The sequence below is a fragment of the Dasypus novemcinctus genome, chromosome 21 (genome assembly GCF_030445035.2).
Source record: "Dasypus novemcinctus isolate mDasNov1 chromosome 21, mDasNov1.1.hap2, whole genome shotgun sequence".
Lineage (NCBI taxonomy): Eukaryota > Metazoa > Chordata > Mammalia > Cingulata > Dasypodidae > Dasypus > Dasypus novemcinctus.
Genome location: NC_080693.1, coordinates 50,055,150 through 50,082,596, shown reverse-complemented (window position 1 = coordinate 50,082,596; position 27,447 = coordinate 50,055,150). Strand labels below are relative to the sequence as shown.

At 38.3% G+C, this 27,447-nt stretch overlaps 1 protein-coding gene across 5 annotated transcripts in view; it reads right to left on the bottom strand.

Moving 5' to 3' along the window:
* Positions 1 to 27,447, bottom strand: part of MMD (monocyte to macrophage differentiation associated) — a 93,997-nt gene that overhangs the window by 52,396 nt on the left and 14,154 nt on the right. For 2 of the 5 annotated variants that reach the window (XM_004457620.5, XM_004457621.5), the window contains exons 4-7: positions 26,594 to 26,668; positions 24,905 to 25,006; positions 23,015 to 23,084; positions 10,383 to 12,270 (exon numbers count right to left, since the gene is read on the bottom strand). In XM_004457620.5, the coding sequence (XP_004457677.1) occupies positions 12,070 to 12,270; positions 23,015 to 23,084; positions 24,905 to 25,006; positions 26,594 to 26,668 (448 nt within the window). In that variant the 3' untranslated portion in view covers positions 10,383 to 12,069. Of the gene's footprint in view, positions 1 to 544; positions 744 to 10,382; positions 12,271 to 23,014; positions 23,085 to 24,904; positions 25,007 to 26,593; positions 26,669 to 27,447 lie in introns of those variants that run through there. The other 3 variants (XM_004457622.4, XM_004457623.4, XM_004457624.4) reach the window with 2 other exon arrangements.

Below are 27,447 nucleotides of genomic sequence, written 5' to 3'. Positions count from 1 at the left end.
AATAGAGTTTTACATTTCAAGAGCATTTTACAATTTACAGAACATGTTCCCAGACATTATCTCACTTCATTGTCACAACCACTTTGTGGGGCTGTTTTGATTATTCTCATTTTGTAAGTGAAGGAAACCAAGACTCAGAGAAACTTTCCAAAAGCCATGCAGTTAGGAAGAGGGAAAACTAGATGCAAATATTCTCCTTCAAGACTTGAGTTCATGCTACCTCATTACAATTGAAGCATAGGCTGACAACTTCTCAGAGGGAAATACATTTAAAACCCCTTAGATGTAGATTTTTTGTTTGTATATTTGTTTTGCTGTCTATAGTTGAGTTGCTTCCTCAGTTCCTGGCAGAGAAAACCAAGGGAGGTTAGGCCCCAAGGTAGTCAGGTACTGAAGGTTCAGTGCTTTAAAATTTGACTTAAAAAAGAAGAACATTTGGGAATAAGGAAGAAGAAAAATCATGTGCATGCTCAAACAGCTAAAAAAATAAAAAGGCACAAAGAAATGAGATGTTCCCTATGCATTTTACATTCTCTTGCCAGATCCTTTAATTGTTTCTATTTTATTCTCCCAAATTTAATATCCCCTCATACTTAAATAAAGAGCAGATGATGTTTCATAGAAGGCTTGGTAAAGTAGCCCTTCAGAAGTTATATTTGCCAGATGCTGGTCCTGGCTTGATCTCCCATTCACCATGTGATCTTGGGTTATTATTTACCTCCAGGGGGTTTCAGTGTCTCCAACTGTAACAGAAAAATAAGAATATTTGCCATCAAATGGCCTCCCAAGAAAACTGAAAAAGGAGGCAGGGTGATAGCTATGAAGGCACTTGGAAAACTTCCAGAGAGATGTGTTAAGCTGGGAGATATTATTAGAGCATTTCTCAGAATCACTGGGTTTGTAGATTTCTACAGTGTAGGTCCCTCTTCTGCCCTAGCATTAAGACTGGCAGGACTTAGTGATCTACCTGGCTGGGATGGCACCTCAGGTCTTCTAAATCCAGTGCTCTAACTGCTCCTCCAGGATGCAGATAGAAAGGGCAGAGATGGGAAGACGGGAGGGTGGGAAAAGGGCAGAGATGAATGGGAACATAATGCCCATGGAGTTGACTGGTTTTAGGGAGAGCCTTAGATAGAAGTGGGGACCCCTTTCATTAATATGGGATGAAAGACAAACATAGGAAAGCAATTTGCCTGTACCCCTTTCCCTCATGCCTAACCAAGGGCTATTTCACATTCATCAGAGCACTACTGATGAAAATGACTTGGGAACTGAATTTAGTATGTACTGATTGTCAGATACTGTGCTAGATACATTATGCAATTTATCTCGCCACAAACATTTGAGGTTGATAGCATAATCCTTCTTTTTAGAGAGGAGGAAATCAAGGTTCTCCAAGGCCAAGTCAGTTGCTTGCCTATGGCTTCTACACTGGTTGCCAGGTCACAACCCCCAAATAGATCTGTGACAAGTCATGAACAGGCAGTCTTGTATCTCTCACTAATAAGCAAAAATAAACATACTCTTGGGCCAGATGCAGGGTGCTATTTCTACCACCCAGGCATTCATACGCAAGGTACACAGTTCAATCCGTGGGTAGAATGGGATATGATATTGCACAAAGAAGCTTTCTTTCAAAGGAGCAGAGGACAGTGGTGGAATTGGGGGAGGGGCGGGCAGGGAGAAGAAGGGATTTCAGCCAAGATGATTCCTGCTGCCCTCCAGTTACAGAGCTGTAAATCCGCCCCTCCCCCCAGCAAATCAGACAAGCAAGACTGCTTGGGAATACGTTGGCTCACTTTTTACCTTCAAGATGGATTATTCGTAAACTAACATTTTTACAGTGTTTCACTACCTTGTGAGAGTGATGATTCCATTACTATGATTTGCATTTAAAGATAAACTGAGGTCCAGGACTCTTACCAGTACCCACGCATGTACCAGGAATAACCACCCCAGCACATGGCCCCTGGATAGCACAGTGACTTACAAGGCTCCATATATCCAGCTCCTCCGGACCCTCTGACCTCATCTCCAACAACTCTTCTCCCCTTGCTCAAAACACTCAAGTCACAGGCCTCTTCCTGCGCCAGGCATGCTCCCTTCTCAGTCCTTTGCTCTGGCCAGGGCCTCCCTAGACTGCCTTTCCTGGCAGGTTGCGGCATGGCCAGGGCTCTTGGCGTCTTCTGCACTTGACTCAGATATGACCTCCTCAATGAGGCCTTCCCTCGCAACCCTACTTGAAGTGACCCTCCACCCCCAGAGTCAGCACTCACCACTCCCCCTCCGATTGTTCCCTGCAGCACTTATCACTACCCACCACACTATAAATATTCTACTTCTATTTTTTGTTTATTGTCTGACTCTTTGTAACTACAACGTCAACCCCATGAGACAGGAAATCGTGCCTGTTTTGTTCACTGCAGTATCACCAAATCTGGAATAGCATCTGGCACATGGGAGGGGCTCGCTGTTGAATGACTGGAATGTCTAGATGTATGTCTCTTTAAACACTCTCAGATCTTGATTATCTAGGTCAACAACAAAGGCTGGTATAATCCCAAATGATGGATAATCTCTAACCAATTCACAACATACTTTAATGTATTTCCTTTCTAATTTTAATACATTAATATGGAATTAGTTTAGAATAGCAAAGAAAGTATTTACCTTCCATAACAATTCCATGGTGGTCTGTGATTGTTGAAGGAAGAAAGAGGGGAAAATGAGGCTCAGAAATATTGAGGTGAAGAAATGCACAGTTCACTGCAGAACTGCATTTACAAGATCATCTTCCTTACTTCCTGTTATGGACTGAATCATATCCTTCCACAAAGAATATTCAAATTCTATCCCCCAGGCTTGTGAATGGGATCTCATTTGTAAATAGGTTCTTTGAAGATGTTATTGAGATGTTATTAGTTGAGACCACACAGAACCAGGGTAGGCCTTTAATCCAGTATGTCTGGAGTCCTTATACGCAGAGGAAATTTGGACATAGTAGGAGACAGATGGGGACAGAGATGGTCATTGAATACAGACAGGAATTGTGTTATGGATTGCCAACAATCCACCAGTATGCTACAGACTTCAGAGAAAGCACGGCCTTTCCAACACCTTGATTTTGGAGTTTGGCCTCTAAAACTATGAGACAATAAATTCCTGCTGTTGAAGCCAACTAGTTTGTGGTATTTGTTACAGTAGCTGTGACAAACTAAGATACTCCCCCACATAACAAATGAGTCTCTACATGTAAAACATGCAGACTGGGCCTGGCCTTCAGTGGGCACTCAGCGGGCACTTGCCTTTGTTATTATCTCCTACAGCGGATTCACACCCACCTTCCAGACATGCCATGCAGCATTCTCCTAAGTGCACCCCATGCTGCTTCTGAAGCCTGCCGAGCTTTCCCCTGCCCCCGCCTTGCTGTTTCCCATGCTTGGAAGGTTGTCTTTCACCTCCCCTGTGTCTACCCCTGGTGCCTTCACTTCCTATCTCCCTGACAATTTTCCATTTAGTCTTCAAGTCTCAGCTGAAATATTACCTGGGCAGGGAGGACTCGTGACTCTCCTGAGCAAGGTTAATCACTCCCTCCTCCTAAATAGCATCCGTGACAGCTTGAAGTTTTTCTGGACCCCAGAAAATTTATCTTCTTAAGCTAATCCATTCCTGTGCATGTAAACCTCTTGTAGGTGGGAACTTTTGATTAAATTACTTCAGTTAAGGGCATTTGATTAGACTGTATCTTAATCCTTTGACTGGAGTCCTTTATAAATGGAGGAGTAAAAAGCTGCAGATATAGAAAAAAGTTGCAGAGACAGAAAAACTCCTAGAAGCTGAGAGGAGTCACTGAAGCCAGAAGCTGAAAGTAAAGGGCCTGGAGGAAAGGGGAGAGATGAGCGGCCACGGCCACTGTGCCCTGCCACGTGCCTGACTGCCACAGCTGTATCTCAGGGAGACCACATCTCTGATGCTGCCTTGGTTAGGACACCCTCACAGCCTCAGGAGTATAAGCTTTTCACCTAATGAATCCTATTGTAAAAGCCAACTCATTTCTGGTATATTGCCCCCAGCAGCTTTTTAGCACCCAAAACAGCATCCAATACCAACGCTGTATCCTGTTTTTTTTTTTTTGTTTTGTTTTGTTTTGTTCCCGCATCCTTCTCACAGGAGACTGCAGGAGCCTGGAAGGCAGAGACTGGCCTGCACTCCTACTTTATCCCCAGCCGTAAACACAGGCGTCGGCACGACTGAGGTACAGGATAGAGGGGCTATAGGAATCACTGAAACTGTAAGCAAGGAAAGAAAACATCTTGGCCCAGACAGGTGTTTCTCATTGATCAACCCTTACCTAAGATAATAGGTAAACCCTACTATAAATGAACCAGGCAAATTGAAACAATGAGTGCTAGAGTAGAGGGTGGTGTATGTAAGCGTGAGAACTGTTCATTTCAGGGCAGAGTTCCTTTAAATAATGAGCATCTTTGATGCTCTCAAAAATAAGAGCTAATTTTCAGACAGGTAAGTCGAACTCAGCCTAGCAGACACGAATCTATTCCACTAAGAAAGGAACTCCTGGGAAACGGACTTTGGCCCAGTGGTTAGGGCGTCCGTCTACCACATGGGAGGTCCGCGGTTCAAACCCCGGGCCTCCTTGACCCGTGTGGAGCTGGCCATGCGCAGTGCTGATGCGCGCAAGGAGTGCCCTGCTACACAGGGGTGTCCCCCGCGTGCGGGAGCCCCACGCGCAAGGAGTGCGCCCGTGAGGAAAGCCGCCCAGCGTGCAAAAGAAAGTGCAGCCTGCCCAGGAATGGCGCCGCCCACACTTCCCGTGCCGCTGACGACAACAGAAGCGGACAAAGAAACAAGACGCAGCAAATAGACACCAAGAACAGACAACTGGGGGAGGGGGGGGGAATTAAATAAATAAATAAATAAATAAATCTTTAAAAAAAAAAAAAAAAAAAGAAAGAAAGGAACTCCTGCTGAAAAGCTAGTTAAATCAGAATCACTTTCTACTTGTCTATAATAAATAGCATTGTGTTCGTTGGCTGAAGGTATCTGTATAGTGCCAACAAACAGATCAATAGAAACTTGTCAAGGCCTCAAATCCAGATTAAAAGAGGGAGCAGGAAATCATCTAGAATAGCAATAGGCAAGGATTTTGTCTTTTTTCTTCCTTTCTCTCATTATAGTATCCCCAGTGCTTAGAATAATCGCTGCAAATAAATGGTATCCAATAAATATTTGTTAAATGAATGTGTGGATAAGGGGCTCTAAAACACTATTGGGAAAGACTAGAGTTGGAAGGAATTCTTTATTCCTTTAATAAGCCACTAAGGCCCTGGTGGTGGGGTGAGTGTGAGCCCTCCAAGAGGCCTAAATTGCTAAATTGGTGACTAAATTTCTGTCCAAGAAGTGTGGATTCAGTTAACAGAAGACCTTTTGTTTTGCTAAGTGAAGTACATATGTTCCCATTTGGGCACAAGAAAACTGCCCCGGCATCCTCCTTTTCCGTCCCTTCTCTATGTGGTGCTCAACTTATCTAAAGAAATGTCAAATATTTAAAGAACGTTTCTTTTAAAGGACACAACATTATTACAAAGCCTGGGGTGACCACATGCTTTAGTCTGGCCCTGGTCGCAGTGTGATCCAGGGCCATTTGTAAGAGCTAGAAAATGCACAAAACTGGCTTTTTCTTTTCTAGTATTATTCGGAACTGTTTTTTAAGAGTGCTACTGAACTGTTCCTCAAGGTTGTTTCACAGGAAAAAATCTCCACAGGTGGGCTATAACCATAATGTTTAAAACTTGGCCATCTGGAAAGGAAGTTAACATTTATCTAGTGCCAATCATATGCCAGAATGCATAGGCTAGACACTTTCGATATATTATTTAATCCTTATGACCACGCTATGAGGGAAGTGCCACCCCTTTGCAGCTAGGAACCGAGGCATAAGCTCACCCAGCCGATTCATAGCAGCCTGTCTGATCCCACGCCAACTCAACACACAGCTCACAGATGGGATTCAGAAAACCCTTAAGAGCACCACATTCTTTTGATCAAAAAGTTTTGCTGACTTTTTCAGGGACTGACACATTTGCCCAGGACTACTAAACGTGGCCAGGCTCAGGATAGCAAGAGGAACAGTGACCTCTCCCAGGAAACAGGGCAAATCCCAAAAGCCTCCATTGTCCCAAACTCACCTTCAGCCTAGCAGTCCATTTTGACTTCTGACTTCTGACTGCCTGAATGATAACAAGCTATGTAGGAGAACAAGAGCATTCTGTTGTGCTTAACAGACACTCCCCTTCCCCCAAGAGAACAGCTTAACTCCCCTTGCAAAGCAGTTGGCCTGCATGGTGGCACTGTTTCTTGGAAAAATAACTCAGGGATACACTGCAGGGATGTAGGTGGGAATGGCACAGAATGTAAGAACATGTTGGCACTGTCTATTTAAAAAAGCAAAAGCACCAGAATGACATGAATGTAATGATTCTAACCTTGTTAACTAAAAACATTCCTCAGGTCCTCTTGGGAAACTTTACTTTGCTTTACAAGGAGGAAGGTGAACCAGCTTATCAGTTTCATTTGGAGATTTTCCTATTTCATTCTTGATCTATTTGGCACATTAGAAGACTAGACATAACCTGAAGACACTAAGTAAAAATGTGGAGGTTTGGAATGAGCTTTATTTTTAAAAGGTCTTCCTGTGGGTAAACCCACAATAAACCTTTGACCCAAGAAACTACATTCCTGGAAGGAACATCGATTTCAGGCTTCCTGGGTTTAGTCTGGCTCTGCCACTTACCTTGGGCAAGGTACCTAGTTTATCTGTGCTTGTTCCCTCATCTGTAAAATGGAGAGAATAAAATGATCGACCTACAAGGTTCTTGTAAATGTAAACTAGCATACCACTTGATACAAAGAAAACACCAATTGTTTATTATTATCTAAAGATCCAACCACAAATATGGACAAAGCTTTATGCAAAAAGATGTTCACTGCAGCATTGTTTATAATGACAAACTGGAGCAACCTAAAAATCCAAAATTAAATGTATAATTAAGTAAAAGAGACTGAATTATATAATCACTGAAAGATGATGGAATTATTGAAAATTCTTGCTATGAAAACTACATGATAATATGAAGACAGGTTTATGCTATGAGTGAGGAAAAGCAGTACATAAAATTACATCTATGGTCTATTTGCAACTGTATAAAACAAACCCAGATCCTATAAATAGAATAAAATATTTAAAAGAGGGAAACGGACTTTGGCCCAGTGGTTAGGGCGTCCGTCTACCACATGGGAGGCCCGCGGTTCAAGCCCTGGGCCTCCTTGACCCGTGTGGAGCTGGCCCATGCGCAGTGCTGATGCGCGCAAGGAGTGCCATGCTACACAGGGGTGTTCCCCGCGTAGGGGAGCCCCACGCGCAAGGAGTGCACCCATAAGGAGAGCCGCCCAGCGCGAAGGAGGGAGCAGCCTGCCGAGGAATGGTGCCGCCCACACTTCCCATGCCGCTGAGGACAACAGAAGCGGACAAAGAAACAAGACGCAGCAAAAAGACACAGAAAACAGACAACCGGGGGAGGGGAGAGGAATTAAATAAATAAAAATAAATCTTTAAAAAAAAAAATATTTAAAAGAAATACACAGGGAAGTGAATGTGGCTCAAGCTGTTGCACGCCTGCCTCCCACGTGGGAGGTCCTGAGTTCAGTTTCTGATGCATCCTAAAGAAAACAAGCAACGAGCAGACAATAAGCAGATATCAAGCAAAAATAAAAAGCGGACAATGAGCAAAAACAACAAAAGACAGTGAGCAAATAACAATGAACAAACAACCAGCACACAACAAGCAAAAAACTCCCAAAATAAGCGGGGAGCAGACGTGGATCAAGTGGTTGAGTGCCCGCCTCCCACACGGGCAGTCCCGGGTTCAGTCCCCGATGCCTCCTAAAGAAAATAAAACAGACAACAAGCAGACAACAAATGCAAACAATAAGCAAAAACAACAAGCAAACTGATGAGGGAGCCATCTTAGGTGGGAAAAAGAAAAGAAAAACACAAAAATGCTGAAGGGTAGGTCTCATTAGGATAAACAGACTCTATCATTTCGATCTTCTTTTCTCTATTTTCCAAAGGGTTTTATAGAGTTGCACTATTTTTAGGAAAAAAATAGATGAAATAATATTAAAAATTATTTTCAAGCATTTGATTTTTGAGTGTAGTCTGCCCAAAGGCCCAAAAGTTACAGAACTGAGAGCTTTCTTTTCATTTATTTTTTCATTATGTTCAGAAAAGAGGATCAGAGTAAAGTAGAATAGGCAAAATAATTGTCTAGGCTTATACATTTTGATTGTTGGAAGTTTCAATAAGCTTGAAGTTTTCTTTTTTTAGCTCACACTGCCGAACACCAATTTCTCATCCTTTTTCCTGTGACTGCTGCAAATGCTCCAGTTGACCCTTGGGAAGGAAGCCACTGAGGGCAAGAAAAGTGAATGAGTCAGGTTCTAGCCAGTCCGTAAGAGCCCTCCTCAGCGCTCATGACTGATCAGATAAACTTGTTAAAAAGCAGCCTGTCATGAAAGACTTTTTTTCTGTCTCTTTCTTCCATACCACCACTCTCCAACCCATGCCCACCATCCCTTTCATTTGACAAACTCCTTTGCCCTTGCCTCTACTATAAGCCCAGTACTCTGCTAGAAGCTGAGGACAGAGGTGGATGGGACTCAGTCCCTGCCTTGAAAGAGCTCAGTCCCACAGGGAGAGCAGACAAGTAAACACAATCCCAGTGCAATATGACAAGGGCCATGGAAGGAGTAAGAATAGTGCTAGAGCGCCAAAGAGGATACAAACATTGACTGTGCATGGAGCCTTGGTTAATGTATTATACTAGTGGAGGTGGTACCTGCTGGAGGCCTGGAATGAGCAAACATCTTGCAGGCAGGAGGGGCTGGGGTAAGAGCATTCCAAGTCAAGGAACAGCAGGTCCAAAAGCAGAGCTAAGCAAGGGTGTTGTGAGGGAAGGCTGTGAAAGTCAGTGTGGCTAGTGTTTTGGAGGGTTCATGTGGGGAGAGCAAGGATCAGTCAGCATGTGAATAGCCCATGCTAAGACATTTGGCCTTAGTCATATAGGCTGGTCATCAACAGAAGTTTTGGAGCAGGGAGAGACATGGTCAAATTTTACTTTCAGAAGGATAATGCTGGTAGCAGTGTGAAGGACAAGCTCCTCGGAGGAGAGTAACCAGGGCCAGGGATACAAGTGATGAGGTAGCTGCAGAACCTGAGGACTGCAAACTAGGGCTTTAACCAGGACCTTGTAGTTGGCCCAGAGGTGAGGAATCAGATCAGGAGAAGTAGTCACTGAGGCAGAGATGACAGCACTGGTTGGATGGTTAGATGTGGAGGTGAAAGAAGAGAAATCATAGATGGGTAGATGGAAGGTCATGGCCATGCTATTAACTAAGGGAAGAAATTCAGGAGAAATGGGCTTGGGAGGGGAATGAGAAGAGATGAACTAAGTTTGGGTGGGGTTGAACACAAGGTGCCCAGGAGCTCTCAGTCAACAGCTCTAGGCTGGAACTATTGATCAGGGAGGTGACAACACAGTAGAGTGGGTGCTCTAGAAACAGGTGAGGTCACATTGGTGGACAAGAGGAAAGACTTCTTGGGAATAACACTCCGTGATACTTAGTCCTCAAAACAAGACTGGACAGAGGGTTGCTTGTGGGCTTTTGAGGCTCTACACTGCATCAATAGTGTTTTCTTTTCCATGTCCATACTTGTTGGATTTTCAGTTCACATTTTTTGGTTGTTTTTGCTGATCCTGAAAAAACAACTGTTTTTTCAGAATTGAAGGGTTGGGAATGGATAGAACTGGGTTCCTGTCCCAGCTTCCTATCTTAGAACGAATGAGTTAATATCTCTGAGCCTCAATGTCCTGAATTGTGAAAGAAGGAGAATCATACCTAAAACTCAGAGTTGTTAGGGTTAAGATATGATGTATGGCAGCAGATACTAGGCCCCTAACTGCTTGGTAATATAAAAGCCTGTAATCTCAGTTCTGTAGTATATTGTAAGCTAAACCAAAAGGCTTCTCTTGGTGAAGACATATATACAGAATTTACATTTGTTAGGCTCCAATGAAGATATTTTAAATTGAAAATGTATTGATTAGTGTTTGAGCTGGCTCTGGCACTTCAATTATTAAAAAGCAGACTAGAAAGTTCTAAATGATAGGGTGTATTTGTTTATCTTCCTATCCTGATTTTTTTTTTAAAAAAGGTCTGGTATGTATGTAAATTGCAAACGCTAGATGAGCTTGAGCTCTCAAAAATGCATTATTTTCACAGTCATCTAATTTAGAGGCAGTGGGACAAGTCCAAGTAACAATTTTATTCTAGTTTACAGCACAATTTTTACATACATTTTAGTGGTTTTGACAGTGTTATTTTTGAGCAGACTTTAAATGAATCCACAGAAAGTTAATATATTAAAAATAAAATATACAATCAAACAATAGGCATCCAGATGTTGAGAATCATGCATACAGGATGGCGCAATTGGTATGATCACTGAGTACCTCACCTACTTAAGAGATCACCAGTAAATACCAGTTCTTCTGCGCTTCATTCCCATATAATTCACCAAAATTGGAGAGTTCTAATATTTACACACAAAACAAGCACTCTTTTAAAACCACATCAGTACAAAAATTCAATTAGCAAACCTAAATGTCAACAAATTAATAGATAAATCCACTGATCAAGCTGATAACTAGGAAACAGGCAACATCTGGCTGCTGATCTGAAGGCAAAATTGTTTAATGTATGTAAAACACCAATGGGAGAGTTTAATCAACAAAGCAATAGATATGTTAATCTTAATATAAGACACTGAGAGAAAACCAAAAACAACACATTAAATACCACTCACTGAGCCAGAATATAACCCATGTATTACAGATGTAACGATGCTTTAAACATTTTTCAATGAAAAAAATATACTTGTTGGCAGATGCAGAGGAAAGGTAGGAAAGTGAATTTATGCATTTAATTCCACAATTTAAAATGAGCATCAGACTGATCATGTAAAGTTAAGTGACAACAGCTTAACCATAGGGCACCAAACAGGAAATACAACTGTTCCCTGCAATTCATAATGCTCTTCAGTTCTGAGCAGAAGGCCCACCTAGCAACACTATCGCAACACAGACATGAACACTCATCCAGTGTTGAAAGAGACCCTGAAGAAAACATGGCAGACGCATAGAGAAAAAGGTGGATCTTTCGAAAAAGGTAGTGATATCAAAATACTTTTCCATCACTGGCAAACCCTACTAGATCAAGTATATGGCCCAAAGCAGCACTGGATTCAGAATCAGAGGTTGGCAGAAAAGTTTGGAAAACTTCAGTTTTTAAAAATTGGCAATTTCTCCACACTTAATAAAACTATCAGTAGAGGTATACTGTTTGTTCATTTGTGGAATGTTGACTGCTTGCTGCAAAAATTCACAAGAATGAAGAACTGCAGAGATGCACTTAATGGAATATTTTTTAAAAATTTACAAAAAACTAAAGTTTCTAGTTAAAAAATAACCATGTTATGCCAAGATGAAACATGGTAAAGAGTAGTGTAAGTTCTGTCCATGATTCTTTACATAGCTAATGGGAAGGTGATAGAAACAATTTTTTTTTCTTAAAAAGGAAGCTTTGTTATTGCACTGACTTTTACAACCTGACCTAGAATTTAGAAAAATCATGTAGTAAAATCTGTAAAATGAAAATACAAAATTCTGGTTTGTAAACATCAGTTGGCCAAGTCTATCCAGAGTCCTTCATGATAGTGGAATGGAATGAATAATTAGTTCACTATCTTATGTATTTGCTGTGAGAGGGGAAACTTCCAAAACACAGCTTTTATATTTTCACAGTAATTATATTTAAAAGATATAAAGAAAGTCAGTGCAGTTATCTGTTTTTTTCTGTGCAATTTTCAGTTCTACCCTACTCCCAAGTGCCATAATTGAAATAATACTGGTTTGGAGACCTAGTACAGATTGATCATAAATGTCGCATAAAGTCTGTAGGACTTCGGTAAAGATATTTCCAAATGGCGTAGTAATGCACTGCAGCTGCCGTGGCCACAAAGAGATGCCAGATGGCATGGGCGAATGGAATGATGCCATCACTCTTGAAGAACACAACTCCCAAGCAATAAATTAAACCCCCACAGGCAAGTTCGTGAAGTCCATCGGTGTTATTCTGTCAACAGAGTAAAAAATAAAAAGGTTTGGATGTTACTCTGATGTGATAAACTACAACGATAACTTTAATTCCCTCTAAACTTCCTGAGTTTCTAGACAACGAAGAAGCTCTGCATGAACAGAATTCTCATCTGTACACATGAACCGAACATAAAAGAAGTCCCTCATCCATCTACCTGGGTTGCACTTCGCACTGTCATGATTTGATTAAGCACACATTTTAGGTCCCGCACTACAGAGCAGCACATTTTGCTCACCTGGAGTATGTTTGAACAGACATAGCCAGGCATGGTAGTTCATTTTAATATATTGCAATCCTTGATTTTCCTCTTTCCTTTTGAAAGCTTTCTCTCTATTATGGCACACTGATGGCCCTTCATCTATAACTGAAATCTTGGCTGGGTTTTCACTTCCCTTTGTCCTCCCTCCAACAATGTTCTACAATGATTGCTTCTTTGAGGCTTCCCCTGCTTGCTGCACTTAAAGCTTATTTAAGGCTAACATGTAAAAATTACAGGCAGAAGTGACCTCTGAGCTCACAGATCATCCAGTACAAGCTATTTCCTAATCTTCTAGATGGATAGCCAGGCCTTTAAGTTTTTGCAGCTTAGGTGTTTCCTAGCTTAATGAGAAGTTAACAGTCTTTCTGTGTTTTAGAGCAAAAAGGAGATTTTAGGCTGCCACTTGGTTTTCAAAGACCTAAGTCCATCTACAAGATTACACAAGCCTGTATAAATGATAGGAAGAGAAGAGAGGCAGTGCTTGGGAAGCTGTTGAAGAAACAAGACATCTATGAACTTGCAGGATCCTGTGGACTAGGAATCAAGACTTAAGTTTCTGCAGGATGGGTGGATACCTGGCCAGATCACGGCAGGGTCTTGGAAGGGGAAGGGGTATGTGGATGTCCCAGAGGCCTGAGCAATGACAGCTGCAGCCTTGTGAGCCTTGACGCAGGTTCTGCCGCCAAGTTCAGCAAGAAAAAAACGAAAGCTCTAATGCAGTCAGTCATCCACTTCAAACCGGCCATGTGGTCTAGACTAAAAGCAGTCAGCAAGACTACCGTGAGGTGACAAACAGGTATAAGAACTGGTTCTATTTTCCCAAGTTCGCATATGCTCCTAGGGGCCTTGTGGGATCAAAAGACAAGGAAATGTCTTTTGACAATTGACTGCCATTGGGTTTCTCATTAACCTTGGTAAGATGGGACTTCAGGCAGGTTTGTTCTGATTTTAAAAGTTTAAAAAACACTTCCTAAAGGTTACAGAGCACTTGATACCCACGATAAAAAATTTTCTGTGTATGTGCATTAGGAGCATTTTTCTAGGAGAGGGTTAAGGCTTTCATCAGATTCTCAAAGGGGTATATGACTCCCAAACGGTAAGTCACACATCTAATACAAACTCTAATTTTAGAGAAAAGGAGACTAAGGCCAGAGAAGGGACTCAGTGACTTGCATGAGATCACACAGAAGGTCACTGCTGCATTGCTGAATGCAATGATGCTGCTTTTACCTTTCTGCTAAAACGATAGGCAAGGGACTACCCTAGGACATAGGTTGGTGGGTTTTTTTTAGGAGGTACCAGGGATTGAACCCAGGACCTTGTACATGCAAAGCAGGTGCTCAACCACTGAGCTACACCAGCTCTGCCACAGATTGGTTTTGGCATACATTCTGGCTATTGGTTCCTCAGGATATCACTATCTTTTCAACTTCCAAAAAGCTAGAACATGGTTAATCCTGAAGGACCTGTGTATGTGTGTGTGTATGGGGGGGCAGGAGGGGGTGTCTTCATTATCAACACCATTATCATTAGTAAGGATCAGGCCCTGTTTGAAGAACTTCCATATTTTTACTCATTTAAACTTCAAAAAGATACTATTATTATCCTCATTTTACAGATGAGAAAACTAAAACACAAGTAATTTGCTCAAAGCCACAGAGCTTCTAAGTGTCAGATTCAGCATTTGAACCTACGTGATCTGGTTCCTGAACTTACACTTTTTTTTGACATTAAAAATAATTGAGGATTGATTTACAGTGTAATGCATAGATCTGAAGGGAATAGTACAATGAGTTTTTATAAATTCTTGTTACTATCATCATTGATTAAGCTTATCTGTTATAGAACTTTATATAAATGGAGTTATATGACATGCATACTTTTGTGTCTCAGCTTCTTTTTGTTCAATGTAATGTTTCTGAGATTCACCCATATGCGTGTGTATATCAGTCATTCATTCCGTTTTATTGCTTAGCAGTCTATTGATTAATGTAATTTCTTTATTCTTTCTATTTGGGAGGTATTATAAATAAAGTTGGTATTTAAAGTCTTTTTATAAATCTTGTAGATATTATTTTAATTTCTGATGGGTCACAGAGTAAATGTGAGTTTAGTTTTATGAAAAACTGCTGAACAATCTTACAATGTGATTAAACATTTTTGCATTTTACACTCCTATCAACAATGTAGTAGGATTTCAGTTACTTCACATCCTTGACATTATTTGGTGTTGTCAGACTTTAATTTTAGCCAATCACAGATGTGCAGTGATAGCTCATTGTGGTTTTAATTTTCATTTCCCTGATTTCCCTAATAACTAATGACATTGAGCAGTTTTTCAAGGAATTACTAGATACTTGCATATCTTTGTGAAGTGTCTCTTCAAGTCTTTTACCCATTTTTATAGGACTGTCTTTTCCAATTAAATTAAAGGAGTTTAAAAATAAATATTCTGGACATATATCCTTTGTCAGATATATAGACACAGAGCAAATATTTTCTTCCTAGTCTGTGGCTTGTCTATTCATTTTCTTCAGGGTATCCTCTAAAGTTTTTAATTTTGAATAAGGCTAACTTATTTTTTGTTTCATGCCATCTATGGCCTAGGAAATCTTTTCCTATCCCAAAATTGTGATGATATGCTCCTATGTTTTCTTCTAAAAACCTAACAGTCTTGGCCTTACATCTATGATCCATCTCAAATTAATTTTGGTATATGGTATAAGGTTGAGGTTCATAGTTTACCATATGATATCTATACCCTTTGTTGAAAATTCTCCCCTTTCCCCATTGAACTATTTTGATGCCTTTGCCAAAAATTAACTGATCACATAGTGTTGATCTCATTTTAGGCTCTTCATTCTGTCTCATTGATCTATTTACCTGTTTTTTCCAAAACCATACTGTTTACTCTATAGTAAGTGTTGAAATCAGGTAGTATAAGTCCTTCAACTTCGTCATTTTTCAAATTAGCTTCAGATTTTCTAGGCTCGTTGCATTTTCATAACAATTTTAGAATGAGCTTGTTAATTTCTTGGGGAAAAAAAATCCTGCTGGGATTTTGATTAGGGTTGTGTTAAAATTATGGATCAATCTGGGGAAAACTGATAGCTTAATAACATTGAGTATTTCAATTTCATGAACCTTGTTCCATTTATTTATGTCTCCTTTAATTTCTCTGCAGTGTTTCAGAGTTTTCAGTGTAAAAGTCTTACACATTTTTCATTAATTTTTTTGGTAAATTTTCATGTTTTAAAAATAGATATACAAAAGAAAAACAAAAAAATAAGAAAACAAAAAAATACATGAGGATTGTAGTTAATAATATAAATATAGGAATGTTCTTCTACTATAAGGTGTTAAGAATGTGGTGAAACAAGGGTAAATATAACTAATGTAATTTATAAACTACAGTTAACCACAATATTGTAAGGTTTTTGTAGCAAAAGAAAAATGGTGCTAAAAGTAAAAAAAAAAAAAAAAAAAAGAATATGGGGCTTGGTTTTGTGACATGAATATGATTAAGCATTTTTTTCTCTTCCTTTTTTTCATTAATAAGGTGACCTTGACTACATCATTTAACTAATCTGTATTCGTCTGTGTATCTTTCTGAACAAGAGGAACAACTGAGTTAGTAGTTGGAATTAGACGAGATAAAAGTGCCTGGACAGCAGTGGGTATAGCTCAGTGGTTGAGCATGTGCTTATGAGATCCAGGGTTCAATCCCCCATAAGTGCCAAGATTGAACTTTTTGGGAGTAATGCTCCCATAACTTATTGAGCTGCCTTTTTCTGTTATTTTTCAGTTTAAAATAAAGCTATTTAAGAATTAAATAACTTAAAAAAATTTTATGTTTTTGATGCTGTTGTAAGTGGTATTTTTAAATTTATTTATTTATTTAATTTTTTACAAATTTTTAAAAGGAGGTTCTGGGGATTAAGCCCAGGACCTCATACATACGAAGCAGGCACTCAAATGCTGAGCAATACTCACTCCCATAAATGGTATTTTTTAAACAGCATTTTCCAGGTGCTCATTGCAAGTATATACACATGCAATTAATTTTTATATTTGACCTGTAACTTTTCTTTAGTTCTAGTAATGTTTCCTTCCCCCCACACTGTTACTGTCTGGGTTCCACTTCCTTTTGTTGCAGAATGGAACATGCCCTCAGGAAAACTCGGATGCATATGAAGCTCATTTCTTGATTTCTGTTTACTCAAGGATCACAGTTCTGTATTGTCTGAATCCAGTGCCAAAAAAACAATTGTTTCATATTCTTTTCAAGTTTTATAGTTCTTTAGGGCAGTAAGATAAACCAAATACCCATTATTCTGTTATGGTTGGAACCAAATGTCAGAGCCTTCATTCGCACTGTTACTTGTTAGTTCAGTTGGTTAGAGGTCCTTTTTGATCTGGATTCTGTCTAGTTGTGCAGCCTTATCACATTAGATTTGTGCCACCAACACAACTACCCTGACCATTCATATCTGCATATTTGCAGGTCCATACACACTATGTTCCAAACAATTTCAATTCTTTAAAGATGCTAGAGCTTTCCCCCTCTCTAGGGGGAAAATTTATGCTATATTTTCTATAACTCTTGCCTCACCCCCCACTATTTCTGGGTTCCTACTTGTCTTTCAGAACGAGCTTAAATACAGTTTCCTCTGGTACATCCTAAAGCATCCTGTACTTAACCCAAAGACATAAAATCTATGATAGTTTCTTATTTAATATACATTGCATTTTCCTGTTTCATTCTAAATTCTATGAGAGCAAGTGCAAAGATTATCTTGATGGGTTATCATTAATATCAGTCACTTGTTACTGTATCATTTGTGAAAATGACACTATAGATTTGGGTTAGTGAAAATTCTGGATAGACCTGTTATTGTGAAACCCAGAAGGTATCTTAGAATTCTACTACACTGATTAGTAACCTACCTACACAGACCTTGCATATATTGCTTTGGGTGCTTTGAACTAATTATACGGCCTTCAAGATAGATTTTCTCATATCAGTCATCCTCTCCTCTCCCTATCCTCTATTGCCTTTAAGAACTAAACTAAATATATTTTGGCATTAGGTAATTATTAAAGCCATCATAAACCTCATATTTCAAAGAAAAGTGTTTTGTTAGATTCTCATAAAACATATCCTCTGAAAAAGAAACATTAAAAAACCTATGAACTCCCAGACATTTTATAGGCCTTTTCATGACAGATAAGAACCATATACAGTGGAATTACATTCTTATAATGTGCCTGAGAGCTCAGAAATGAAATTATAGGCATAGTTCTTTTGACTACTGTAGGCTGGAAAGAGAGTTCAAACTAAACACTCTGTGACCTCTTTAATCAATATAGTGTCTAACTGCCAAAAGAATGCTGTATTCAGGTACAAGTAACCAGTTGGAAGGAAACCTGATGTAGTAATATGTTTTGTTTCTAATTAACAGATACACATAGACTTCTCAAGAAAAATTCAATTTGGAAAGGAGTACCAAATACATATACACAACTGCCTACTGAAGGTAATAGTACACTTCCACGTGAAATTCCCCAAAAGAAATTTTCAGGTCAATTGAACAAACCACTTTCATGGGAAAGAAAAATAATATAACTTAAAAGCAAGTGAAACAAATAGTAAAGAGAAGGGGAATGGAGAAATATCATTGTAAGAAATATCAAAATTTACCCTCATCCATAGATTCAGGGTTAAGATAGTAAGTGATTCAATCAGAAATGCCTATGTTTATAATCACATATCTCTCTGGGAGGAGATGGTGGGGATGGGGGTAGAATGAACAGAAAGTATGGTAAAAAAAAAAAAAAAAAGACAAATAGAGTAGGAGAGGTAAGATGGAGGTAGTGTAGGAAGCTCCAAGAGTCAGCTCATTCTACAGTGTAGTTAGTAATCACTCAAAGCTACCTAAACCACCAGTTTGGGAGCTCAGGAAACCAGAAGAGCACCCTGCAACACTTTGGAAGAACAAAAGGAGACTGCCCTTCTGTAGGAAGATCCATGAGCACTTGAGAAGAATGTATACTCTGCTGTTTAGGGGTAAAATGTTCTGTATATGTCTATTAGGTTTAGTTCACTTATCACGTTTTCAAGCTCTGTTTCTTTGTTGATCCTCTGCCCAGATGTTCTTCCCAAGTGCACATGGATCTTTTTCCAGGATAGACCATATGTTGGGTCATAAAACAGATTTCAATAAATTTAAAAAGACTGAAATTATACAAAGCACTTTCTCTGATCATAATGGAATGAAGGCAGAAAAGGAAAAATTCCCAGAAAGGGAAATTTATAGCCCTTAATGCTTACATTAAAAAAACAAGAAAGAGCTAAAAATCAATGGCATAGCTACACAGATAGAGGAACTAAAAAAGTATAGCAAACTAATCCCAAAGCAAGCAGAAGGAATGAAATAACAAAGATCAGAGCAGATATAATGAAATTGAGAACAAAAAAAAAAAGAATTCACAAAACCAAAAGTTGGTCCTTTGAGGTAAAAAGAACTGGACAAACCCTTAGCTAGACTGACAAAGGAAAAAAAAAGAGAGAAGATACAAATAAAATCAGAAATGAAAGCAGGGACATTACTACTGACCACACAGAAAAAAAAAAAAAAAAAAGAGATCATAAGATGATGCTAGGAACAACTACACACCAACAAACTAGACAAAGTAGATGAAATGGACAAATCCCTAGGAACATACGAACAATCTACAACTGACTCTAGAACTAGAAGACCTCAACAAACCAGTCACAAGTAAAGAGACTGAAACAGTCATCAAAAACTTCCCCAAAATGAAAACTCTGGACCAAACGGTTTCACAGGTGAATTCCACCAAGCATTCAAAGATTTAATACCAACCTTACCCAAATTCTTCCAAAAAAATTGAACAGGAAGAAATACTACCAAACTCATTCTATGAAGCCAATGAGGGAATACTACCAAACTCATTCTATGAAGCCAACATCACCCCATACCAAAGCCAAATAAAAATGTAAAGAAAAAATACAGACCCATTTCTCTAATGAATATAGATGTAAAAATCTTCAACAAAATACTCACTAATCAAATCCAAAAACACATTAAAAAAAGTATTCATCATGATCAGGTTGGTTTTATCCCAGGCATGCAACGGTGGTTTAACACAAGAAAATCGATGAGTGCAATACATCACATTAATAAATCAAAGAAGAAAAATTACATGATCATCTCAATTGATGCAGAAAAGACATTTGATAAAATACAGCATCCTTTCTTGATAAAAACACTCCAAAAGATAGGAATTGAAGAAACTTTCTCAACGTGATCAAGAGCATCTATGAAAAACCCAAAGCTAACTTAGTCTATGGTGAAAGACTGAAAGGTTTCCTGTTGAGATTGGGGACAAGGGTGACCACCGTCTCCCTGTGGTCCAATATAGTACTAGAGGTTCTAGATAGAGCAATCAGGTGAGAAAAAGAATTAAAAGGCATCCTAATAGGAAAGGAAGAAATAAAACTTTCGCCATTCACAGATGATACGATCCTATACCTGGAAAATTCTGAAAAATCTACAACAAAGCTACTAGAGCTAATAAACAAGCTCAGCAGAATGGCAGGATACAAGATTAATTTGTGAAAATCAGTAGTGCTTCTACACTTGAGTAATGAGCAATCTGAGGAGAAAGTCAGGGAAAAAATTCCATTTACAGTAGTGACTAAAAGAATAAAATATTTAGTTAAGTTAAACTTAACCAAGGATGTAAAGAACCTGTTATCATAAAACTACAATGAATTGCTAAAAGAAATCAAAGAAGACCTAAATAAACAGAAGGACATTCTGTGTCCATGGACTGGAAGACTAAATATCATTAAGACATCAGTTCTGCCTAAACTGATTTACCAATTCAGCACAAACCCAATACAAATGCCAAGTCTTTTTTTTTTTTTAACAGAAATGGACAAGCCAATTATCAAATTTACTTGGAAAGGTAAGGGGCCCAAATAGCCAGAAAATCTTAAAAAGGAAGAATGAAGTTGGAAGACTCTTACTTCTGGACTTTAATTCATATTAACTAGCTACAGTGGTAAAAACAAGATGGTACTACCATAAACTCAGACATATAGACCAATGGAACTGAATTGATGGTTCAGAAACAGACCCTCACATCTATGATCTGTGAGTTTTGACAACTATGTCAAACCCACCCAGCTGGGGCAGAACAGTCTATTCAACAAATGGTGCTGGGAGAACTGGATCGCCATATCCAAAAAAAAAAAAAAAAAAAGGGAAAGAAGACCTTATCTCACACCTTATATAAAAGTTAACACAAAATGGATCAAAGACTTAAATATAAAAGCTAGATCCATAGAATTTCTAGAAGAAAATTTAGGGATACATCTTCAAAACCTGGTGGTAAGTGGTAGTTTCTTAGACCTTACACCTAAAGCATGAACAATGAAAGAAAAAAATAGACAAATGGGACCTCCACAAACTTAAATGTTTTTGTGCTTCAAAGGACTTTGCCAAGAAGGTGAAATGATAGCCTTCTCAATGGAAGAAAATATTTGGAAATATTTTTGGAAAAATACTTATGGAAAAAACACTTGGAAATATACACATTTGATATCCATGCTATATAAAGATAAAAAGGCAAACAATTCAATTAAAAAATGGGCAAAAAACTTAAGATATTTTTCCAAAAAGAAAATACAAATGGCAAAAAAGCACATGAAAAAAATGTTCAATATCACTACCTATTAGGGAAATGCAAACCAAAACTACAATGATATATCATCTCACACCTTATAGAATAGCCATTATTAAAAAAACTAGAAAACTACCAGTGCTGGAGAGGATGTGGAGAAATAGGAACACTCCTTCACTGTTGGTTGGGAATGTAGAATGGTACAGCCTCTGTGGAAGACAGTTTGGCAGTTCCTCAGGAAGCTAAATATAGAAATGCCATATGATCCAGCAAGCCCTCTACTAGGAATATATCCAGAAGAACTGAAAACAGGGATGCAAACAGACATTTGCATACCGATGTTCATAGCGGCATTCTTCATAAGTGCCAAAAGATGGAAACAACCCAAGTGTCCATCAACCAATGAATGGATAAACAAAATGATGGAATACTATGGTGCGGTAGAAGAAATGAAATTGGGTCATATATGACAACATAGGTGAACCCTGATAACATTATACTGAGTGAAATAAGTCAGACACAATAGGACAAATACTGTATGGTCTCACTAATATGAACTAAATAAGAAGAATAAACACATAGAGTTAAAACTTAGGTATAGATTACTAGGAGATAGGATAAGGGCTTAATGTATGTAGGATTTTTAATCAGTTTAACTGTAAAAGTGTGGAAATTGTGGAAATGGATAGAGTTGATGGTAACAAATTATAGTGAGTATAATTAACATGGCTGGTTTATAAAAGGGACTGTGGCTGAAAGGGATAGTCTAGGTATGTAAATGTCAGTTGAAAGAAAGAGAATAATCTAGGGACTGAACAACATAGTAAACAGTGGTGGATGAGGAGTGTTATTAATAGTACAAATACAAGAATGTTCTTCTATTAACTAGAACAAATGTATGCCACTATTACAAGGGGTTAAGAATATGGTGATGCAAGGGGAAAATACAATCAATGTAACTTATGGACTATAGTTGACAGTAATACTGTAATATTCATGCATCAATGTCAAAGAAGGTACTATTGCAACAGTAATGATTAATAATAGGGGGGTATGAGATTTTTTCTTTTGAACTAAAGAAAACAGTAAAAAATTTACTGAGGTTATGACTGCACAACTCTGTGATAGAAGTAAGGGTCACTGAGTGTACACTTTGGATGGAATAGTACAAGGCATGAGACTGCATAATGCAGTGAACCATGTGGTAGACAATGGACTATGGTTAACAGTACAAATAAATAAGAGAGCATTCTCTAACGAACTATAACAAATGTATAATACCAATACATGATGTTAATAAGAGGGAGGTGAATGGAAAAACTATACCAAATATAAGCTATGGACCATAGTAGTAGTTATATTTTGTTGATATTCTTTAATAATCTGTAACAAACGTTCCACAAGGATGCAAGATGTTGGTGGAGGGATGATGTGTGGGAATTCTGCATATTATGCATGACTGTTAAGTAAGCTCATCTCTTCTCTAATAAAAATTTTTTAAAAAAGAAACAAATAAATACAAAAGGTTACCATAAGGGAGGACACATGTCTAAATTTATAGATTTTCCAAAGTGTAGACAATATCTAGTACAAGTTGCTGGCACTTTGTTATTTACATATTTTTCTTTTGAGTCTTTAGTTAATAGAAATGCTGTAATTTCAGAAAGAAAGGCTACAGATCTTATCTATGGTTGCATTAAGGGATTTAAAGAAAATAAAGTGTCTTGCTAAAATAATGAAGATACTTCTTACCATTGATGTCACCACCAAGGCTGGAGAAAATCCCATTGTGAGATAGAAAAATAGCTCAACCACCTTATACCTGCAGGAACAAAAATGCAATTAATTTAATTTATATATTTCTATATCACTGAAACCATTTCCATACCAGTTTTTCTTTTCCTCTTTTGAAAAAGAAATGTAAAGTCTTAACTATTCAAATGAAATACATTTGCCCAGTAAGAGACCATTAGGCCTCTAACTAAAATACTGTAGCTGAGTAACAGTAGACTGGCATTTCTTTCAATAATTGAAAAGGCATCAAACTCAACATGAATATGTTTTCTGCCCAAAGTAGTTAAAGTTGAATCCAATCCACCTTGCATTTTTCCCCTTCAAATCCTAGAGTCTTTGCATTCATTACCATTCCAAATCAGAGGTACAAGGAACTGAAAATATGAAGATGGACAGGGACTTAGTTTATCAATGGCAAAGAAATAATAGCCTTAATGAACAAAGGGCATGCATTTTTGTCTCTTTATTCTGTATCTGCACAAATTCCAATTTGTGATGCTCATCACATTAGGCTACAGAAAGTCTGATTGTATTGAAATTAAATTTATATTTCTGCCTAAACAAATTAGATTATAAGCTCCTCAAAGGCAGAGACCAAATTTTATTTTTGCATGTATCTGCAGGGCTTAGAACAGCATTGGCATTTTAAGTACTCCCTGATGTCTGCAAACCAAGTGGACAAGGGTGACATGAATACCTCGTTCTTGGTGTTTTATACTCAAAACCTACTGTGTAGTAATCAAACCAGAGAAATGGAGAAGAATGGGCTTAGACATGTTTGGTTTATACCAGAAGGCCTGGGGATGCTAGAAAAGATGGTGGTCTTACTTTATTTTCTATTTTATCCAAGGATAGAAATCAGGGATTTATACACAGGAAGGAAACAGCTCTCTCGGATTTACATATTCTGTACAGCACTTGCAGAATTCCTAATTATGGCAAAAAGGTATTAAAGTGAATTTAAAAGTCAGAGAATAGTCCAAACTACCATTTTCTTCTGAAAACAGGAAAACAGTTTTATTATTTTGTGATAAACACAAATTTTATTCAACTCATTTTGCCAACCACAATAGATAGATTTAATAAATCATTGATGACAATGATTTCATGCTTGTAAGTTTCTCAAATTTAGGCATATGATGTAATGGAAAGAGCCATGGAATGGGAATTATGACATTTGGGTCCTAATTCCAGATGAGTCACTAGTTCGATGTATGTCCTGAATGTCCTCATTTTTTAAACATGAAGCTGGAATAGAAGACCTTGAAGGTCTCCTCTAGAGTTAAGATGCTAAATTTTAATAAATTTTTCTTTTTATATTGCTCAGTATGACTACGAGCTATGATTAATGGGTTCAAATTGTAAACCAAAGTTAGAATATTCAGAGTTTAGATGCTCTTCCAAACATGCCCTTTCTCAGGGAATTGTAGTTTGGAATACCTTCTAAGTTCCTGTCTAGGCAAGTGTTATACTGGACATTTAACATCGATTATCTTTGGTCCTTGGAGCAACCTTGAAAAGGTTATTTTTTTTTATGCAATAACTGAATCTCAGAGGTTAAGCCTAATTGGTTGGAAACAAGGTCCAACTGATGCCAGAATGACTGGTGACATTACCTCTTAACTACACCATACCACATGTGCCATTCATTTCCTTCCATAAGCAATTTGTCCACCAATAATGAATACCAAATGTTTTTGAAGATTTATTAAAAATAATATCTACTTTATTTATGTATTTCTACTATTTTGAAGTGCAAATTATAAGTGAATTGTACTTATAAGTGAATTGTAGATGAAATTTAGGCAGTTAATTTTTAAAATGTAAGTGTAAATTATTTTCTCTTACTTTTCATGGTAGAGAAATACATAAATGGTTCCTCCAGCTGCCATGAGCCAGATAAACCAACGCATATGAGATGCCAGGGGTCCAAGTTCACGGAGATTTAACCTAAAAATGTAAACATAACAAGAAAGAACAGAAGTGATAAATGAAGGGAATTCAAGAACTTGTACTTTCCTCTGGTCATTGAAAACTGGGATAGCGAGTACTCAGATAAGACTAGGAGGAGAAGGCACTCCATATGCAAGGAGGTATTTGGGCAATTTGGCAAAATTAATAACTCGAAGATAAAACTATCATCCAAACTTGAAGGCTTAGAATTAGCCCCAACATGGTTAAAAAACAGAACCAGCTTTAAAAGCAGACTTGTAGAAGTGAGTGCCAGCACATCCATGATGCCAGACCCTCCTTATGAGGCAACCTGTGCTAAAGGCTGCTGGTCTTATTTCTGACCATGTGCTTACAAAGCTTAAATAGAGCCCTGAACAAAATCCTGAACTGGGATCACATACCCACAGTAGACATCTAATACATTGACCAAGTATCTCCATTATCAATCTCTCTCCCAAGAGAGAACATGAGAAAATTTATCCCAAACATATGTGCTGAAAGAGAATTTGTTAAAATTTCACCATGGATACTTTCGCGAAGCATGAATTTTAAAATGCTGCAAATTCATCTGTACTAATTTTGTATTAAAAATAAATATGGGGAAAAGCAAAGGTTGTTCTGATTGGCTATAACTACAAAATTAACATTTCCAGGTAGAAAAGACATCCCCTGCATATGAAGACTACTAATGAGCACATCTACCTCGGGCAGCATTTAATTTTTTAAAAACTTAGCTACTTTAGATTGAGGTGTACTTCACTATAGCCTTTAAGTGGTCTCGTTCCAATACGAGGCAGACCTATAGTTTAGTAACAGGTGTTAGAAAGACAGCCACTACTTTTTATTCCAACAGATAATTAGGTTTCTTTTGAATGACTGATGCAGCATTAACCAGAGTCTGGGGGCCAACTGTTTCTAATGATGGCATATGAACTTCTGAGTGTTTAAAAGTGGACGAGGTCTTAAGGGAGGAAAGCTACCGTTTCTATAATTATGGGTTTTAAAACAACAAAAGATTTTCTTTGATCTCTACCAAAATAGTAGCAGGATCAAGGAAATTGAACAGAGCACTAGATATCTTAAATAGCTAAATGATTTGGTTAATTCTCTTAATCAAATGGCCAAAAAAAAATAGAAATGCACTGGGTATATAGCAGTTGCTGGGCTGTAAAATGAATTGAAGACAAACAGTATCAATTTCAAAAGGGAGCTTGCTTTCCTCACACACATTTACAGCGCTTCCATGGGAACAATTCAACATCTAAGTATTCCAAACAGCAGCATGGTATACAGAGCATGGTATATGTGGAAGGCAAATGGTACATATTGTGTGCAACCTATACACAAGTTCACAGTACTTCCTCTTGAACAATGTGATGTCCAGATGTGCATTCTAAGTAATGACAAGTCTCCACTTCAAATCTGGAATCTGACCCAAGTAAATTAAATGGGAGGGGGGATGCAGGCATGTGTGTGTCTGTGTGAGGGTGCATGGGGACTGGAGGGAGGGATAGGATGAAGAGAAGGAGGACTGAGGAATGCTAAACATGATAAAAACTTTTTTTTCAAAAGATTGTATCTTACCATGGCGCATAAGAAGCAGCAATGAAGAAGTAGATAACCATTCTATCACACATGTGAAAACAATGTTCCACTGTCCTAGTGGAAAAATAAGCATAACAACACAGATTAACGTTTCAGAAGACTTTCAGACTGGGAGGTAAGGGCTATCAGTCTACGATGTTGCCATTCCCATTCTTGTTCTAGTTTCCCACAGCATTTATATCTTGGCTTTCATAGTCACAAAGCTTTTTAAATGTATTGTCAGAACAATATGAGGTCACAAACAGACACTTTATATTGTTTTTAAGATTTCCGATATAATAGATACTTCCACCATGGAGGAGACAAACGGACTGAACCTCCCAATGGTCAGAAATGCTGAAGCAGTTACAAAAAAACAAACCAAAAAACAGTCTTTTCTGACTTCTTCCATTTCTTTTGGAACCCATTGCTCTAGCAGAAAACAGAAATTTCATGATGGCAGACCACCCCCCAACGCCGTAACAGTGCAGGGCACAGAGTCTGGATGGTTGGTCAACATCTCCCTAAACTGAAGATGCACTTTTCACGTCCATTCCATTTAGAAGGCCTTTAGAGAAGTTTTTACTTTAAATATCCTCATGTAGGCAGTAAAGGAAATTCAGAAACTAAATTTAGGAACAGCAATAACAAAAACAATAAAAAAAACAGTGCATTTGCTGCAAGAGGGTGGCCACCTGGATTTCTAATCAAGTTCCTCCTTTCATAATTGAAAAGTCAGGAAATGTACAAAGATCTTGGCTCACTGAGGTCTAGTCATGAAATGCATGAGTCAGGATGCCGTTTAGTGAGGTAATTTTAAAGTCTGAGCCCATAGCATCGCTTCAAATACATTC